The following is a 20,507-nucleotide window of genomic DNA, read 5'->3' on the forward strand; positions in this document are numbered from 1 at the left end:
CCAAGAAGGGCGAAACCCCTTTCAACGGCTGTTTTCTAATCATGTCAGGTCTCAGGTGGTGGTCCACCATTGAAGTGTGTTGCTGAAGAGACTCGCGAGTTTTACTTTCATATTTATATAGAAAATGAACAAAGGTTTTTTTTTATGGGGGGAGGGGGGTGATGGGGCTTTTTCGGCTTCCGTCTCACGCCAGTTGCCACACGATTTTCCTATGCTTGTACTTATCACACAAGTGGGAACCAGGCTAAATTGGGTGGGGATGAAAAGTGCATTGATAATCCTAGCGAGCCGAGCAGCGACTGCACACTCACCTACTTTGTTTTTAGTGCAGAGTCAGTTGCGTTATTGTAAGTGCCGATTTTGCTGAAAAGCGAGGCGATTGGTTGCGTGAATTTTGTCCTTGTCACAGGCGTTCAATGGTGCCAATCGTCCAATCAGAGCAGAGAGATGTGCCGGCGGTGATCAGCATAGTTTAAGGTGGCCGAACACAGTTTGCGCGCGCTTTACAGATGCTATTAAGCGCGCGAATATAGCCTACCGTCTATTTTTTAGTTATTTTTTGTGTGTTGTCTTCAGGATTGGTGTCGGTCGGAAACCGAGCGATTGCATTTGGATAAATTCGTAATATGACAATTTAGGCCGTATTGACCTTAATGTATGTAGAGGAGTTTACATCATGCTAGTACGATTGACCCTTCGGTTGAAAGTTTACAGACTAGAAAAGTGCCTTTTGTCCTCAGGAAGTAACACTTGACTTATCGTTTGGCCTGTTTAATATCCCAGAGAAAATTCCGCACTAAATCCGAACCGATGTGCTCGTTCTCAATTTGTCGCCATACCGGTGCACTAGAACCCCATGTACGTACTTCATCTACATTTGTTTCGAGGTTTGCAACAGGAGTTAATGATGTCACCTTTCCTACACCCTGTTCATTATATTACAGTGATTTTATTTTGGCACGAAGCAAACACTGATACAGTCATTTTTTAGGATTGACCTCCTTTAATCCGACCACCTTGTTAACACAGCCAGGATTTCCCTGTCCGTTGGTTGCGGATTAACGTAAGTTCAACAAGACGATTTCGAATGAAGTAAGGAAGAAAATAGCGAAGGACGTATTTAACTGGAGTCCTATGCTCACTAAAACGTGGATTTACTTAACTTGTTGTTAACCCTATTTTTATGCCACATCACGGCTTCTATACTACTTTACTTGGACAAGGTACATGTAAATGGGCCAATATAATATGGCAATGCATTGCTTAGCTTAGCAAATACATGAATATTTTTAACTATGATGATTATTTTCCTCCGACACTTAAACCGCCACCCCCACCCTCCTTTCCTTTCCAGCTATGTTACATACAACTCTACTATCATTAAATACATTGTGTTATATAACCTGTTAATACTGCATCACTTTATACCTGATAAGTGAATTTTGGTACCCTACCCATTTCGCTGTGTACCATTATCGTTTGTTATCCGTGCCACTGTTTTCCTATAAGACAGGCCAATTTGATTGATTATGCTATTAGAACAATTAAATAAGATATTTTCTCTCGGTTATCCCACAACTGTCACCAGCGGTTCCTCCCAATACTAGCTTCCTAGCCGGAATTAGCGATCGTGAAATGTGAGTTGACAACTAATTTGTTCTACTAATGAGTTATCTTGTTCAAGAAATGGGCAGAAGCTTGGATGTAACGGTGGCCGTTATTAATGCCTTTTTGTGTGATTTATGCACCGTGAAAAGGATTTACATATAGCTTTAGATTTTGCGTAACTAACTAGGGCAGTGCCGTTGATCCTGGGTAGTGGGAGCCCTCTTAAGATTCGGGGCCATGGAACTGGCACTGTTCAAAGGCTTCTTTTCCAGCCGCGCCGGGGCCAGCAGATAAACCCTGGTTAGCGGCTGAAATTTAAGTTAAACCGTTCGAGTTTCTTAGGATGTAGCATTTGACGATCGCTCATTCTCTATTTAGTCTTTGAGTTGACCGCCACGACATGGAAATGTCAATGGTAGCCAAGTTAAGTTGGGACACTTCACAACCGAGTTAATACTATCCTTCCTGTGCTCCTCTTGCCTCTCAATGTTTTAGCTCGCAATTCTCCTAGCAAATCTTCCGAACCAACACTGAGAGGGCCAGGTGACTAGATCCGTCCCTAGAAATATGACTAAGGCCGCAATTAACATTTGTAGGACAGAGGAAGACTTTTTACGTATCTTCGCCAGTATTTTTTGTTTATTTTTTTTTCTGCTTCTTCTTCTTTAATTCAGTTTGTACAGTTAAAGCTGAGTGTCACAATATGCCGTGCCTCTTCTGCTTCCCTGTTTGTTTGGCGCGAGTGAGTTGTGAGAGGTAGCCGCACTTGAGCTCATAGCTTCAATTTTGGTACTGGACAGTCGATCACTGCCATTGTAATGCCTTCTGCTAAGCCTGTGGTAGATCTGATGCTTAAATCCTTCACGGAAACTCTCATTGAAGACAAGGTAAAGGCAAGGATTGATGGCAGCATTGGCGTGCGTCCAAAAGTAGAATGTAAAGATCAACGAAGTAGGTAGGCAGCTGTACTCCTGGAAATCAAACGTCGCAAGAAAGTGATTGACGTGCGCTGGAAGCCAACAAATGGCGAAAAGTGTTACTATTGTGACGAGCATGGACACTACTTTGCGCTTCTGTTTTTCGATGTGTTGATGGTTTTTATCGATGTGCTCGCCAGGTGCCTTTCTTTTCCACATAATCAGTACGATTCTTGAATAAAGTATGGCCATGGAAACGAGCGGGATCATGTATAACAAGACGAACCGGAGAACCATCTCATACATAGTTATCTTGTGCGACTCTTGAAGATCCTCAACCCATCTTGAAACGCATATGACATGACCGGAATCGTTGAAAAGCCTGTACTTGTACAGCTCAGTAGCAAACACTGCACCTGAAATGACCCATGTTGAGGTGATTGCTAGCACGGTGATCTTTGGGGATAAAGGTCTTCTCATGGTGTACACGATCGCGAGGTAACGGTCAAAGGTCATCACGGTCAGGGTAAGAACAGATGCACCAATAGAAAGGAAGGCAAGGAAAGGCAGGAACTTGCAAAGAAAGACACCGAATCCTCCTGGGAACCACTTAAGGCCCTCGTACAAATACGTCAGGGAGAGTGGGACAGCAGTTATGACGTCAAGTATATCAGATGCCGCCATGTTGACGATGAGCATGTTAAAAGTTGTCCTGAGTTTTGGGTGCCGGTGGACCACATAGATAATCAGTGAGTTGCCTACCAACGCTACGAGGAACACAATAAAATATGCAACAGTCAAGCCAACCTGGGTCGCTGGTTTGGGAGGGTGAAAGACGCAAAGACTTGAGTCACCAGACTCATTTGCCTTCGTTTCTACAAAGCAAAATGCAGCTGTAAATAACATTAAAACTGCGTATGAAAAACACCTTAATTTTGAGATCCAATCTGTGAGTGAAGTCTCACATCTTTTCGTTATTTGTTATATTCAGTTACTACATTTATGCTATTTTACAATTTTTTGTCCTTACTGTTATCTCAGCAACATTGTTTCCTTAACTAAACATTAAAGGAGATTAAAACGTAGTTACTAAAAAATACACTGTCTAGGATATTATTAATGTTATAATTGTACGAATGAACAACGGTAAGGTAAATCCTCCTTGCATTCGATCGTTTTGGAGTGAATTGTCGCAAAAGTCGCAATGTACGGTATGAGAGTCAACATTTTTCTTTCTTTTATCATTTATAATTTTAAGGAATTCAAATAGCAATTAACGTCAGGTAGTAAAATTCTTTTTTAGTTTTGCTTTTTGGTGTACTCGATGTGGCTCATTTGTCCCATCGAAACCAAATTTTTCACAGCTTACAAATATTATGTCAGTTGTCGTGATCAGATATTTCGGGCATACAACAAAACGTGCGCGAGTTTCACTTGAAACGAAATCAATAAAACTAAAGAATGACTTGTAGACTAACTGGAAAAGCGTCGCAATTCGGTTAAATTACTGAAAGTTTTCTCTGGCATTCCGGATCAGTTACATTTCCAAAAAAGTGCTTTTGTTTCTGCTTTCAAGTTTCATTTCCGGCGCTTGATTCATACACACTCTACATTGGAGAGTTCAAGAGATCCGATTTCAACAACCAAAACCAGATTTTGAAGCACCCTCGGCTGTAGCAATCGTGCCAGTGTAAGCAGCAAATAAGCAACCCATTCCTGCATTTTAACTTCCTATCATGATTTCTTCCTCCCGCTTTTCGCTTTTAACTTTTTCAAGAGCGCTCTGAAACTTTACGCTGAACTCGTAAAATCCTCTATCTTCGAAGAGCGATTTTGGGGTCAAATGTGGGCCTCGATTCATCTACATTTTATCGGTTTTAGATGAATGTAAACCACCTGCAGCCAGGCGATTTCTCCTTTTCTCAGGCATTTTCTCTCTAAATATTTCAGTCGGATAAAGCTTAAAATCCATTAATGCAACAAGTTAGTGACTTCTGAGTAACCTGAAAATCAGTGCGATGATACCAACCTGAATAGTTATTAGACATCTGGCTTTCTCTTGTATTCTAGTTACTAACGATTCTGTCAAATGCTCAACACATCGGGCGAAACTGGCTTTATAGCTGGCGTGGATGTGATAAAGGGCAGTCGCAGTACTTGTGATGGAGAGTACTTAGCTGACAACAAAACAAAAAAAAAAGGCATTAGGCTTCAGGAAAATGAAAGCACAATATGTCTCTCTGAATTACAGTCATTGTAAATGGATTGTGTCAGGTGTCTGATATATCAGAAGGTTGTGGTGTGTCCTTAATAATCATATTTCAATGTAGCTGACAATTTTAACAAGCAAGTAACCGATTTGAATGGCAGATATAATTGTTCTTTTATCGTTAGCGAACATTTGTCATCTCCGAAAGCTACCAAAGCTTGACTTTAATAAAAAAAAAAAGAACTAAGTGTATCGGGGACACGAACGCATAAACCATAAACTTTTAAGACTTTATATAGCATATAATTCGACCTGGAAATATGTCTCGCTTATCTAATCATTTCTTCAAGCAGACTATTTAACTTTTGAAAAGTGAACTATTTCCGAACTATTCCTAAGGCTGTTTTCCTACTTCTTTCCGAAAACGTCCATTTCCTCAATAAAAAATGGATGAAAATGGACTCTTTAGCAGCACGTCCCGCTAATGGGATCTTGCAGAGAATTCCGGAAAAAATAGATATATACAGTATACTGATCAAATCAAATCAAAAATGCCTTTTCGAAAAATAGGAAGGACATTTCTGCTCCATGGACTGTCCACTGAGCAAAAGCCGGTTAGAAATAACTCACAGTATGACTGTCATCAGTTGCAGAGTTTAAGCAAAGCACTGATTTCTTCTGGTACTGCGCTCGGGCTTCTGCTTTCAAAGCCAAGTCTGAAATACCTAACTAAGGTCGAAATTGAATCAGATTTTAATTTAAGAATAAAAATATTGAACTACGTTAAGTGGCCCAGTCTTGCAAACTATTGCTGTACGCTTTTTTGCTTAAGTATCACTTTAAAACTTCGGAAGTTCAATAATGATCCTTTGAAAACTATTAGCCTCATGGCTTAGGGCAAAATTCTCTCATGGTTTAATCTCGATCTTAAATCATGAAAGGTTTGCAGCCAACAAGGCTACATCAATTTCTACAAATGTATCATAAAGCATGTTCTAAAACAAGGACTAATCATAAAGTAGCAAAATAAATGAAAAAAAAAAAAAGTGTTTCCTGCAGAATGTTAATTTACAATTAGACTGATCCTGTCTTGACTTCAATGCTGTCACCCGAAGAAAAAAAGAGGAACGAGCCAAATTGTTTTTACCGTCCTTGGCTTCTTCAAACTAAAATAATATGTCACCCCCAGTTGAACGGTCACGTTTAAAATTTCCTTGATCTATTGGTAAGTACATGAGGGGTGAAAGATATTCAAAGCAGCTACAGTTTTCTTATCAAATATAATTATCCACATTTTAATTGAATGAATACAACTGACACTTGACATACAAGTTTGCATCTAGCCTGTTACTAAGTATCCTTTTAAATCGTAATGCAAATATTGTTTGAAAGGAAATTTAATTGACGCTTTTTGTCAAGTGGAACTCAAAGTGCATCTTTCGTTAAGTTAAGTCTGCTAAATTCATCTCATTTGACTTTTGACCTAAGTCAAAGAATGGCACTTGTTTCAGAAACAATTGAACGTTCTCTGGCAAAAAAGCTAAGTAAGAACTCCATGCCTGTCAACTAAATTACTTTTCCGGAAGAAAAGAGCACATTTTGTTTGAAGTGCAATTAATGATCATCCTTCGTTTCATTTTTATTGTTTGACTAGTGGAAAAATTCATTCATTATAATCAAGAAGACTGACACATTCATGACATATTCTTTCATTTTGAGATGCAACATGAAACACCTGAAAATGCTTTAAGTGTTAAATATTAAGGTATTAAATGACAAAATCCAGAAAAATGCTTCACCCTACTGGTAATACTCACACGTAGCTGTAAAAAATTCCCATTTGCTCAGAATATTCCGTTAGAACCATATTTCAGCACGGACAATATCCCCTTAAAACATTCACTTCTCAATTTCGTCGAATTTCGTGTCAATCACCCGCTAATAGGCCTTATCACGGTTTTCGACGCCATTTTGACGGGTAGGCAAACAGGTCTTGAAATAACAGTGTATGTATGGAAATCCGATGTCAAATAATTTTCATAAAACATCGCTTCTGAAAAATTCTTGAATTGGATACTTTTGGCTCTAGGAAAAGGTTTTTAAGATAAAAATTGGTGGGATATAGCTGTGCCAGAAAGCGTCCAGTCGTGTTTTGAACTTTCCATACATTTCCCTGTATTTTTTTCCCGCGAACTATTTTTAGTAGCAGTTCACAGCTGGTTTTCTATACAGACAAATGTATGGAACTGTCAAAACGCAACTAGATGCTTTCTAGCACAGCTACATTCCTCGGTTATTTTCTGTAAAATCCTTTGCATAGTGCCTAAAGGTTCCATTTCATGAATTTTTTGGAAGCGATGTTTTATGAAAATTATTTGACATCGGATTTCCATACAAACACGATTATTTCAAGACGTGTTTGCCTACTCGTCAAAATGGCATCGAAAACCGTGATAAGGCCTATTTTAGTCCAGTGAACTTGTGCCCTTTTTTTTAGTGGTTAAAATAGTCGGGTGAAAAAAAATTTCTCTTTTCGATGTTTTTTATTTCTTTCTTTACTCTTTCTTGTTTTGCTTTGTTGTTTGTTGTTAAAGTTGTTGTTGTGCCCGCGTGACCATATATTTTCATTGTACCTACAAAGCCATCTTCAGGTTCCAGCAATGGATAAAACAGTGTGTACTTCTTCAGTTGCTTTGGATTAACCGCAATCCACGAAATTCTTCTTGTCTTCATGGTTACAGAAGTAAGGGTTTTAAACAAAAAAAAAAAAAAAAAGGAAGGAAGGAAGAAAGGTTTGATCATGCATAGTGAATTAATTTCATCTGGACATTTTCAATGTGTGAATCATATTGACATAATTTCAAATAAAATAAATGAGTGGTAAGCGAGAAATCGCCAAACGTTCAATCAAAAACTGAATCATATATTGGTATAATTTCAACTAAAAAAAGAGTGGTAAACGAGAAATCGCCAAATGTTTAATCAAAAACTAATCCGTGTAGTAGCTTACAATACACTGATTGAAACATGAGAAAACGTTCATAAATTACTAGTTATTTTTAGTGACAACAAAGTCAAGGAGCGGTAATCAACCAGTGACAAGAGGGGATGCCAGTGGTTGACGGTTTCACTTTCGAGCCGGGAATCGATAAGATGTTCAGAGAACTGGTTGAACTCAGATAATTCTTTATCTATACTTATATCGACAAAAATGTGTTCTATATGGGTTTATCCTCACTGAAAAGATGTGATTATGATTGCAGGGAAGAAGGAATTATACCAGAATTTCGGCAGCAACCAAAATCGAAACCATTTGAACATCGTACACATATTGTGAATTTTTATTTAAAATGTCCACCAGCTTTTGCTCACCGTTTTAACAGTTACTATAACTGCTTTCATTTTAATAAAATTTCCTGCCGGTTTACGCTTCTTTTTTTCCCCTTTGTTTCCGCTAATTGGTTCTTTTTGTCTCAGAACTTCGTTATTTTTATTTGAGTCTGTTTTGGTCATATTGGAGAAATGCGCTTTTTCAATGGGAAAAATTGGAATTCGAGGTCAAATAATTCTGTAACAGTTTAAATCTGTCAATCCCTAACTCTGGGCACGCTGTTTTATTGATCAGGTTTGAGAAGTGTACTGAACTGCAGTGTACTGATCTGATCTTGAATACAGCAAAACTTAAAATTTTTAGGTTTGTATACGCTTAATGCTTGTCTGTAAAGCCGCTTCAAGTACTGCAAAATAGTATGATACAAAATTTCAAACGCGAAATAAATGTATTACAGAAATATATGCCACTCTTTCCAAAAAAAATAGTTTATTCTGTTTTTCTCTCGCGAGAAAAATAATTTAAAATGAAAGCTTTCAAAATATGGTTTTTCCAGAAATTAGATAATGATATTGTTCCTTGTTCTTCCGTTTGAACCTCATCATTATGCCATTATTACGAGCTAAAAATACCTACTATTTGCTATTTATATACGCTTTTTAAATTATTTTTTAATTTCTAGTCCCGCATTTTGAAATACTGAACGTTTATTCTGTGTTGTGACTGTGCGACCGAATTTCTTACAACTAAGCTTCAGAAGACAATTTCAATAAAAGAAAATCGAAGGGTAAGTTTCAAGCACAAAAATCAGCCATGGGCATGACGAAAGCGAATATGCTGTCTTACAAGTGTATTTACCGTTTAACAGTCTTTTGGTTCTTAATTAGTCTCCGCGCTTTCCACAGAGGTTTCACGAGAGAGGAAACACTCATTTTCCACGTTGGTTGAGAGAGGAAAGACATCACCGTATGGTTGCGCAAAGGTGTTCACGTGGAAATAAAAATGTAAAACTGATTAATTTCTCAAAAACCAATAATCTAAAAATACCAACACTTTAATAAGAGGAAAACTTAAAACGTATTACTGTGGAAGGATTATGGTCAAAGGCGACAAAATCTTATTTAAGATTCACTACAGATGCACATGTGCGGGTGATCATTTACGCAAGGAAAAACCATAACACCGTTTCCATCGATATGATTGAAAAGATGCAGATCTTGATATCAACTTCAAAAGATCCCCAATTGATTTAGGGTAGAATTTTATACTTATTTTCAATATAGCGTTCTATTTTCCGTACAATTTGTAATATCTATATTCATAGTTTTAGAAAGCCAGAATCACATAAACCACAGTCATCACCAGCCGTGCCAGGACATGATTTTACAAGAGAAACTATATGTTCAGTTATGTGAGCGAGGAAAGAAATGCATTCGTTATAAACAGTTTGGCAATTTACCTTAGCTGTAGTATCCGGCTTCCCACGGGCTAATTCATTTACAATCAACAAACAGAGTCAGCTTACAGATATCTATCATTATGAACGACACTAGGTCTGGTTTAAGAACTAAACTTAAACCGGAATCTTGTGGTTTGATCAAATGATTACTGAATTTGATTATCTTCATTATGCACAATATAACAATGAAATGAAAACCGAACATGAACCATTGCCGACACGTTAACTCAAAATCGCTTTTTATTTGGCAAAAGTCATTTTGAAGAAATTTGTTAGTGATAAAAGCAGAATGAGAGAGTGATGTAAGCCCAGGTTTAACGATGGTCACATTCAATTATTAAGATATTTTATAAATGTATCCTGTGGGTTAACTGCTCACGCAAAAACGACAGAGAACGATATATTGGGTGATTTTCTTATTTGTTATTTGCGGTGATGGCGGCAAAGATGGGACCATTAAACTGTAAAGTGAAACAAGCTGTATCTGGAAATTCCATCAGCAACATTTCTTTCAAGTTATTCATACGTGTTAATAAACTTGAAGGATCTGTGGTTCTTAAATAACAAAACTCGATCTCTCTATGCTCTGTGATTTCCAGAGGTATTTCAACCTTTCAGTGACCAGTTGAGGCAAAAACGTTCATGTTTACGTTCAAATGGAATGTATCCAAACAAAAATACATATCATAACCGGCAATCGAAAAATCTTGATGATGTTTTGAACCAAAAATCATCAATGCAAGTACTCACACGAGTCAAAGAGGTAAAAAGCAATACAATTTGGAAAGAAAACAAAATAGCCACTAGCCGTGGGAGAAACTCACTTGGTTTGAAGACAGCATTGCTCTCTAATGCATTTCTCTACCCTCGTTTATTCTTTTTTCAATATATATTCATCTGTCTCTCCCAACTACCACTATAATATACACATATTTATACATTCTTATTCAACGCTCTTGTCACAGTCACCTCACTCCCTGTGACGAAATTACTTCAACTGAATACTGTAACTCTCAACATGAGTGTGCTCAAGTGATTGCGATAATCTATCCATACTCACATGCAAATTAACGGTACGCGGTTTAAAAATGTTTGAGATCGTTACCAGAAAACAGTTTTCCCTTACCAATTTGAAGGCTCTTAGTATTGTGATAAATCTTCGGTCCAAGTTGGAAGTATTTGGAAGCTGAATTACAAGCACCGGCCTTGATGCCACGAATAGCACTGTGAAATTGATTTCCACCCACGCCACTCTTTTTATGGCCTTTTAATTACACCGCATTAACATGTTTGCGTGATTTATCTTTATCAGGCTAGTTATCAATGTTTGAAATCACAGTATTTATGAAGCAGGCGGCAAGGCTATTTTCAAAAAGCACCGTCTTGTCTTCATATTATATTTCACTTAAAGTGCACCTGACTCCCATTTTTTTTTCGATAGAATAAATTATTTTATAATTGTAGCATTTCTTCGAATTTTTTTTTGATTTGGTAAAAAGCCTGGATTATCGGTGCCCTGTTAAAACGAAACATTGATGCCTAAAAGACGCCATTTTGGTTTCACGACCGAGTCATTGGGGGCATGGGACTACATGTAGCTTTGTGACGTCAAATCAAAAACTCTCGAAGTGCGAGCTCTGTTTTGCGATCTTTCTCTTGATGTGTCTCCGAACTGTTCGGAAAAATGCCGACCGTTTTCGTTGCCGGGGTGGTAGTAACCAGAGAGACGATTTAAAAAGTATACCCCTAGCTATATCGTACCTTGTTTTGATGACGAAAAATCAGAGGCGAAGAGAGTGACGGAGTACGGCAAAGCGAGAGCCTTCCGAATACTCCGTATAATAAGGTCGCTTGGTGCGTTTTAAGCCGCCGGTTGATTTTGAGATAAAATAATCCTTGGAGAAGGTATATCGATAAAACAATGGTTTCCAAATAACAAACTCGGCATTCATGTCTTTGCAACGATTAACGCTGTTGGAGAATCAACCATTCTCCGTCAAAAGATAAGCTTACTCATATATTGTCATAGTTTAAGCTCCTCGGCGTCGTTTATAAACTTTACCTTACTGATTCCGCAGCATGACACAAGACTGCAACTGAACGTAGGTTACCTTGTGTTACTGATATGAGGATATGACGAGTTCATACAAATATTACAAACTAGCAAGAGACGAGTTACTATGCGCTACCACCAAATTTTGCTAGAAACCTCTAGAGCAATGATGCGATGCTGGAGAAAGAACCAAGAGCAGAGGCATGCCAAAAGAGAGCCGATAGGACTCATAGGAGCCGGGTGGTGATAAAAGATATTTTCAAACCAATTACATTGTGTATTTAGTTTCCTGCTACCTTTTTAGGAATATACACAAAATGCAGTAACTTGTTCGCATTAAATCTTATTGTTGTGAAACAATTAGTTTTTCATCTCAAAGCCCCACTATTACAGTGCCTAATAGTTTCTCTGTTCCTTCAGTGTACAATTAAGGAGGCTCGTTTTATTATTTTCATGACCAGTTCCCACCATGCAACTGTCATGGTGTTATTTTTGGTGAATAACTCACTAAGGAAATGACATCCATTTGCCATTACAAGTTCTAATATTAATAAAATGTGATTTGTGTAGGTTATCAGTTTACTAGATATGTAGGAAATGCCATGTTTTTTGTGTTATCAGTTCCTCAGGTCCGAGAAATATCTGGAAGCACTGAAGGAGAGAAATTGTAGCAATAAACAGACAAAACAGATTTCACTGTTTTTGAAATTGTTTCAAGCTGTACCTTTATTAACTTTTATTGTAGTAAACAACGTTTGTTTTACTGACAATTTTGATTCTTTATTCTAAAAAAGTTGTGATCAAGGTGGTATCAACATTCCACGTTTAGTAGCAAATTGCTATCATATGCAACCATGGGCCTTTTAAAATAAAATCCTCTTTGATTTCTATATTTGATATGTTTCTATGTTTGATTGTTTTGATATCGTTTTTTCACCTTTGAGAAAAACAAATGTTGCAGTTTTTATCTATAAAATTATGAATTGACCAAGCCGCACTTACGCAACACCATATTTTCTATTTATTAATGACAGCCGAGGTGGCCTCTCTTATAAGCCTGGTGGTTTCTTGAGGTCTCCTCGCCATTATTGTAAATTGAATGATTTCTTTTTTTAGTAAGGCAAATGAATAAATGAAATAGGGCGAACGTCAGATGAGGCCGTTGATTCATCTCCTTTATCAACAGAGGGTTACCTTAGACACTTTTAAAACATAAGAAACAATGCCTTGCAACGCGGATTCATTAAATATTAGAGTTAGTACTTCGAAAATGTGGTTTCCCGTAAGCTATGTACACCGCTGTGCATGCAATACCAATGAGATAAGATTTTTCATGATGGAATCATACCTCTTGCGTACAAATTCTCCGAAACATAAAGCTTGTTTGGAATGGGCGACAATGGGTCGGATCCGCGTTCAAAGTCATTAAATTGCGCTCCGCATTTATATAATAATTGTTCAGTTGGTGGGTGTTACTAGTATAATGTGAAACAATCGTTATAGCAAATAAGCTTTTAATTACCTCTCGTGAGTTGGACTTTATGTTAACAACCAGTCCAATAAGTTTCCATGTTGTTTTCAAATTATTCTTACGCATATCAAATTGGACCCTAAAATAGTTCTTTCTGGCTAACTCCTTGATTTTGTTGTAGACTTTGTATTTGTTAACCTTTCTGTAATCGTTACTTAGGAAGTGAGTCTTGAAGAGCTTTGGTTTTTTTCTTAATACAGGTGATAATTGCTATTCCACATTTTTTTAATTGCTTTTTTTTTGTTAGACGCCTTCTGTACTGGTGCATGCAAATTTGATATTTCATTGTTGAAGTGTTTGTGTTACTCTATTCATACGTTCGTTAACATCTTCAGTGACAAGACTTCTGAAGTCAACGTTAGATAACTAAAGGTATTTAAGAAAACTTCATTATCAAATTTCTAAAGTACTTAATTTCATTAGTAACGAGAACTTTATTTGCTATTGTACAAAAACAGGTGAACGGCATATTCCTGCTGTAATAGTTTTCTCTGGTATGTTGGTAAAAATGTGATCAATTAAGGTGGTGGTATGATCTGTTATCCGCGTAGCTTTAGTTGTAAGGGGCAGGCAAGAAGCTTTAATTGTCAAGATTATCCGAGGCGTAGTTGTCATCGAACGAGGTTAAAATTTCCGCGTCTAATACAAGTATTTCATGTCCCTTATTGTTTAGCTCTTCAAGTTGGGTCTTTATTGCTTTGGAAAAAAAAAAAAAAACATCACGGTCGCTCGTAGGATATCTTTATACACAACCAATGAAGACATTTTTTTGTTTTGTTTTTTCGTAGTAGCTCAATCCAGCAAGATTCAACGCCATCCAGACATAAATCAAGATCATGCCTTCTATCAAATTCAATTCGAATTCCTCTGAGACATACAGAGCAACACCTCCAGCTGCTGTTTTGCAATTAGCCGAGAATTCAAAAATATATAGCCGAATACGTTAATATTCAGTCGGCTGTTTTCGCTTAATTTGTTTAAGAAGTAGCGATCACATTACGAGTTTCTTTCACAGTGAGAAGAATATTTTGTGAAAGGGACACCTTTTTACTTTAGCTACCCATATTGCAATATAAAACGGAAAATCCGTTTTGCTTCTTAGCCTTATCAAAATGCATACCACTTTGTTTAATTGAGCAATACTTAGACTCGATCAGGTAATGCTCGTAATGGTCATTATCTCTATTTGGCGATTCTGTGGCGTCCACGAGCACAATGAACAAAACTGAGCGAGGCCGAATTACAGATTTTTTAACGGTAATTTACGTTGCTTCCTATTCCCATATATAGTTGAAATGTTTATCCATGTCCTTTTTAAAGCTGAAACTCCGCTAAACACTTCTTAACCTTAAGGAAGGGACATAAAAATGCAAACATCGAGGTCGGTGTAAATCTATAAATAGGTGAAATTGGCCAATACGTCATGATCAATGCAAATGACGGATAATAAAAGGCAGAAGTCATTCTCGAACCTTTTTTAAAACGGCGAGAGAATTTGGCCTCTCAAGCAAAAAATACTTCGCGGAAATCATGAATTTCTCAACAAATGTGAAACATGTCGCCTATATGTCTCGTAAAGGCGACGAAGCAACTTAATACGCTGAAAAGGCCAAAATCGTTACAACAACAGCAGTTGCAGAAGTTAGAATCGAGTTGTTCTTTCTGTAACAACCCTTTTAATGCAGCGTTACACAGTAAAGCAACCCTTCCGCAACCATTCTGTTTTGGCGACTGTATGCGCACGGGTATGGCCCCTCAGTCCTTCGCGGCTAACTGCTGCATGCGACGAGGCAAGTTGCACAAAACAATGCATTGCCTCAGTAAGGCCTAGTTCTTTCCTTTGTGGTTACGTCGCGTGGAAATCTTTCCAACAATTCATACGAATTGTTAGCGAATTTTGCTTGGACAATCGTTGGTATCCCCAAGACTTTTTCGTGAATAGTAGCTAGTTGAAGAGTTTGAAAGACAGAAGTGCCACTACGGTGAAAATGTATTTTCCTGGTTTTCTCTCTCTGCAGAACTAATCGTTAGAATGCGCGACTAATTAGTTACGCTGTGCATGTCCTTTTCTTCTTTTTCCTTTCAAACTAATGGTTTGATAATCACGGCAAATGATTAGCTTTTGCGCACGGTTTGATTACACTACTAGTAAATAAAGATAACTAGTTTCTGTAAGTATCGACTCGGATATGATAGGAAAACATTTGCCACTTAGACTACAATTAACGCCAACTTCTAAGCTTTTCGTCTAGCAAAATTATTATAACTGAATATCTTTATTTTTTGGCGAGGATTATTACTTTAAATTTGGCCTCGAAAAATTGGCGTCTGTTTTACTTTGTTGGCAATAGTAGTGGCTGTTACTCCTTTGCGAAGAAATTTTCTTGATGAAATTAAATGGAAAGGGGAGCTGATATATGGAGAATATCTCCATTCTCTCCTTATTAGCCAGGTGGTCTATAAGGACTTTGTTGTACTCAAAAAACTTCTTGCTGTTATACTTAAGAGAGAACGCGTTTCAAGGCAAAAAAATAATCTACTCCCTTAACAGATTCTGTTTCCTTTTCACAATTGGAGCGATTACTGGTTATAAACTGATTTGGCTCAACTTCTGACGTCATTGATCCGAAGCGCACGAAATCAAAGTAAAAGTGGAAGGTTAAGGGTACGTTTCTAAAGAAACTGTGGTGCTGCGTCGGTAGGGGAACGGCAAAGAATATTTGGCGGGTATTACCGACTGAGTTGCTAAGGTAATTTGGCTTCCTTAAAGTCTGATTCGAGAGCAGACGTTTTGGGCGCTATCCCGCCTTCGTCAAGCGAAGGGCTAGCGCTGGAGCTCAAGAATCTCCGCCTTATCAGCTAGTTGATAAACCCAATAAAGGTGAAAGGGCTCTTTTGCATACCTCACTCCCTCTATAAAACTGTCAGTCACAAGATAGTGAGTTACTGATAAGCGATAAAGAAAATCAAATAAAGTAAACTGCCCACACCTCATACCACTCAGTTCTTTGAGCACTGGAAGCAGCGAACTGATCGCCTAGAAGGATTCATTTATCTCAAGAACCTTGCCACATTTGGGCCTTGACTGTCAAACTGGACATTGGATTTAGGTAACTACAGATCTTTGCAAACTTTTATTGTTCTATCAAATACATAAGTATTTTAGTTATAAGTTACCATCTGGGACAAAACAGTCGGGAGACTCGGTCAACTTTTAATCAATTGTCCCTAAGGAACACCATCGCACAGCCCACAAAAAACTTCTCTCCCGGTCTTCAGCATTCAGATAAGTTGCAGTGGAATTTCGCTGTTGCTTTTTAGCTAGTAGTTAACCGCGGTAAAGGCTGACGAACTAGTATCATTTCTTGCGTGGACTCTCTGCCACTGATCTTATACATAATGATTCATCTATGAGAACACTAAACAATTGTTTTTTCAAAGCCGCATTTGAGCCTTAACTGTCAAACAGGACACTGAATTTTGGTATAACTAAAGATCTTAACAAAATTTTTAATGTTCTAAAAAATACATAAGTATTTTAGTAATAAGTTACGATCTGGGACAAAAACTCGAGAGACTCGTCAACTTTTAATCAATTGTCCCTAAGGAACAACATCGTATAGCCCACAAAAAATCATCTTTCCCGGTGATTAACATTCAGATGAGTTGAAATTCGATTTCCTTGTAGCATTTTGCTAGTAGTCAACCGCGGTGAAGGCTGAAAACGTGACAAAAAGCTACTTTCATTTCTTGCGTGGAATCCGCCACTTATCTTATACCTAATGATTCATCTCTATGACAATACTAAACAATTGGTTTTTAATAGCATGAGAATTCACTAATTTATCTGAATGATCTTACCACATTTGAGCATTGATTGTCAAAGTGGACATTGAATTTAGGTAACTAGAGATCTTTGAAAACTTTTGAATGTTCTAACAAATGCATTAGAATTTTAGTAATAAGTTACCATCTGGGACAAAAAATTAGGACGACTCGTCCACTTTTAATTAATTATCCCTGAGGAACACCATCGCATAGCTCAGTGTTCAACATTAAGATAAGTTGAAGTGGGATTTCGTTGTTCCTTTTTTGGTAGTAGTCAACCACAGTAAAGGCTGAAAATGTGACGAGCTAGTATCATTTCTTGCGTGGGCTCAGCCACTGATCTTATACATAAGAACAGTAAACAATTGTTTTTTTCTAATAGCATGACAATACATACTCACTATCAAGAGGAGGAAATCATTTCAAGTGATATCGCAAATCCGTCGCAATTCAGTTCTATAAGGCCAACAAGGTAACAGATGGTAATAACGATATGAAAAGCAAGATAAACTCCTCTCTGGCATAAAAAAGTGGGGATTATTTATTGGGCAAAAACAAAGACTTTCAAAGCAAACTAACGGAATGTACAAAACGTAACTCAACACCAAAACGTCTAGCACAGCAAAGCCCTTCTTGAGAAAGGGTAGTGTGACGGTTTTCAACCGCAGAAACGTTTCCAAAACCACTAAGCTTTTTTACGTGGTACATTTTCAATGAGTAGTGCACAAAATCTTCCTTGAAATCTTTTGAAATCTCGTATATTTGTAATAACGTTTGCAATGCCACAGTAATATTGCAGTGCTACTATAATAGTAGACAGAAAAGACGCCATAAAATGCCGATCAAACTCGTGATTCGCAGCTTATGTTATAAAGGCAAGAAAGTATGAGAGAAGATAATTACTTGGCGGAATCACCTACTCAAGATCGATTTGAATACAACAGACAATGTTAAAATAAAAATAATCTTATTTGGCAGATAAAAAGACCACATAAACTTGTGCATGACAAACTCGGTTACATGACGTCACCTCTCCTATAATCCTTTTTCGCTATTTTGAAAAAAAGCATATCAGTCAAGGCGAAACGATTTTTCCAGACAAAAATTTCCGTCACCTTCTCGCTTGAACGCTATAAAATATATATCTGCCGAGGAAACTTCCGTGAGCGCGCGCCAGCGGTGAGTATGTAGTGTAACGATTTTGTAAGAGCCTTAAGGACGGTGCCCACTATTGTTACTGGGCATACGTTCTGCGCATCTGGAGATACTCGGGTTTCCTATGGGTGGTGCCTACTAATACAGGGATATTTTTGCGCGGTTTAAAACTATGCGGAGAAAGCAAAACTTAGCAAGTGATTTTGGTATCCAAAAAGAAAATTTGGGGTAACCATGCATTTTTCAGAGATAATAAAGCTTCAATTTGGAAAAAAGCGCCATACATTGCTTTGTATTTTGCTGCTTTTTAGAATAATTGTTGCTTAGTTATCTCTAAAAAATGCGTGGTTACCCCCAATTTTCTTTTTGGATTTCAATAGCCGCTACCAAGATCTGCTTTTCCCGCATAGTGATAAGCCGTGCAAAAATACTTCGCTATTAGTAGGCACCGTCCTTCACTGTTTTTCTAAGCTCGTTCACGCTGTTCGAAAATTATATGTGCGCGCTTCTGCAAAATATTGCTAACAACTGCAAAATGCCAGGCCAAAAGGAATTGCAAATTAAAGGCCAAATAAGATGTCTGAAACCACACTGCCAGGTTTCACTAGGAGCTAGTGAATGGAAGTATTAAGAAATCAATATGAACAAATAGATTTAAACATTCACAGAGAATACAAGCAGGCTGAGAACTAGAACCCTTTGAAGATTTTAATCTAAAAAGCGGCGTTTCTATTTGCAGCAACGTTACTTTGATATTAGTGCTCTTAAAGGGGAAGTATCAAGCGAATTTTATTTCATTTCAAAACCCAAAGTTGTTTGTCTGTCAACAGAAGCAATAAAACTAATTGACTAGTTTTGTTATAAATTATCACTCCAGTGTAATAAAACTGTCGATTAGTGCCTCTGGTCAGAAATAGAGAAGGTCGGATTGGATTAATTGCTAACGTTTTTCAAGTCCTCGCATTTTTGTTTCCAAAATGTGCTAGTACAGATCATAAGTTCTTCGTTTCAAGAATTGAGTTGATTTCTTTCCTCTCGTTGTTCTAGAATTATTTTGTAGCTAAGTGAACGTCTTATTTCACATTCTTAACAACAGAGGTCATACAAGCCCGTTGTACATATTATTTCTATCCTATTAAAATCAGGTTTCGAAAATCTGTCGATTTTGTTGTTTCTTTTCTTTGCATCAAAGAAAACAGAGAGAAGGAAGATATAGAAAAGAAAAAAAAAACACACTTTCGCTTTTATTTTTAAATAAAACGTTCATGCGGTGCTGTTTACATGGGGCTGATTTTGGTGAATAGCTATTCAACCAAGAGCTGCAAGCCCTTCTTGGACAACGTGGGAAAGACCTTGTAGGGGTCTACGCCTGCTTGCATCATGAAGATTATAGATCACTACCAACACGACCTTAGAGTTGACAAGGCCATTCAATATGAGTTTGAAGCCGTGAGTACGATAGTTTGGCTTTGGGATTCTGCAGTTTAAACGGTTAGGTACTTATATTTTAAGCGGTCTTATTGGCTCTGTCTTTCTTGATGACAAATAGGCAATTCACATTTTTTAGGAGAAAGTGTCCACTCAATGTCTGGAGACAAAAGAAATGACATACATTATTACTGGCCATCTTTCAACTTTTTGGCTGAAATAATAGCGTCATTGGTAACAGGGACGCAAATGATGCATTGTGTATGGATTATGGCAAGTAATGTGCTAAAACGTTTTTTGAATACTGTTTGTTTGTTTTGTTGTTGTTGTTGTTTTTTCAAGGTCCCATAGTATGTATAGACGGAAGTATTAAAATGGCAACGTTAATAATGATGGTGATGAAAAGATCGAGTCTTTGGATCTGAAAAAGACGCGTTTATACAAGTGCACAAGTGTCCTTGTTAAGGGTAACGTTATGATGATAATCTTCAAAAGAAGCTCTTTTCATCCCAATGCTTGCGTGCAGCCTCGCGTCTTACGTAACTAAAATACCACGGAATTAAGTAATGCTGAATTTGCAGACAAATCCTTTTATCATAAAAGATTAACCTTGGCGCGAATGGCATGAATCGAATAATAATAATAATAATAATAATAAAAAAAACTGATCTTGTTTCAGAGTACCTTTACCATGTTATCCTGATTTCGTGATCTTATCATAATCCAAAAGTATGAGGGGCTAAGGATTTCCGGTTGATGTGAATTCAAAAGTTAACTCCAATAATATCCTCATAAGAGTGTCAAGAAAGGGCAGATTTTTAAAAGGATCGCTTACACACAGAACTAAAGGTACTGTGTTTTAGATAATTTCTGTTGTATGGTACACTTTACACAATATTAAGAACAAGTTTATTTACGCAAACAATTTTTGCAATCCAGTCGTGAAATATCGCGCTACAAATTTCACGGTTTCGAAAAATTTTCAGAA

At 37.4% G+C, this 20,507-nt stretch overlaps 2 protein-coding genes across 9 annotated transcripts in view; one reads left to right on the forward strand and one right to left on the reverse strand.

Annotated features, from left to right (window-relative positions):
- Positions 1–2,237: 2,237 nt before the first annotated feature.
- Positions 2,238–20,507, reverse strand: part of LOC146470437 (substance-P receptor-like) — a 56,228-nt gene continuing 37,958 nt past the window's right edge. For 5 of the 7 annotated variants that reach the window (XM_085122522.1, XM_085122524.1, XM_085122521.1 and 2 more), the window contains 2 exons: positions 4,555–4,702; positions 2,238–3,400 (listed from right to left, as the gene is read on the reverse strand). In XM_085122522.1, the coding sequence (XP_084978648.1) occupies positions 2,292–3,400; positions 4,555–4,573 (1,128 nt within the window). In that variant the 5' untranslated portion in view covers positions 4,574–4,702 and the 3' untranslated portion in view covers positions 2,238–2,291. Of the gene's footprint in view, positions 3,401–4,554; positions 6,208–20,507 lie in introns of those variants that run through there. The other 2 variants (XM_085122523.1, XM_085122527.1) reach the window with 2 other exon arrangements.
- LOC146470438 (galanin receptor type 1-like) overlaps positions 16,101–20,507 on the forward strand; it is a 29,990-nt gene continuing 25,583 nt past the window's right edge. Inside the window, exon 1 of one of the 2 annotated variants that reach the window (XM_085122519.1) lies at positions 16,101–16,218. The gene's annotated coding sequence lies outside the window, so the exon portion shown is untranslated. The remainder of the gene's footprint in view (positions 16,219–20,507) is intronic. The other variant, XM_085122517.1, reaches the window with a different exon arrangement.

This window comes from Pavona decussata, unplaced genomic scaffold (genome assembly GCF_977016875.1).
Source record: "Pavona decussata unplaced genomic scaffold, jaPavDecu1.1 SCAFFOLD_114, whole genome shotgun sequence".
In the NCBI taxonomy this organism is placed as follows: domain Eukaryota; kingdom Metazoa; phylum Cnidaria; class Anthozoa; order Scleractinia; family Agariciidae; genus Pavona; species Pavona decussata.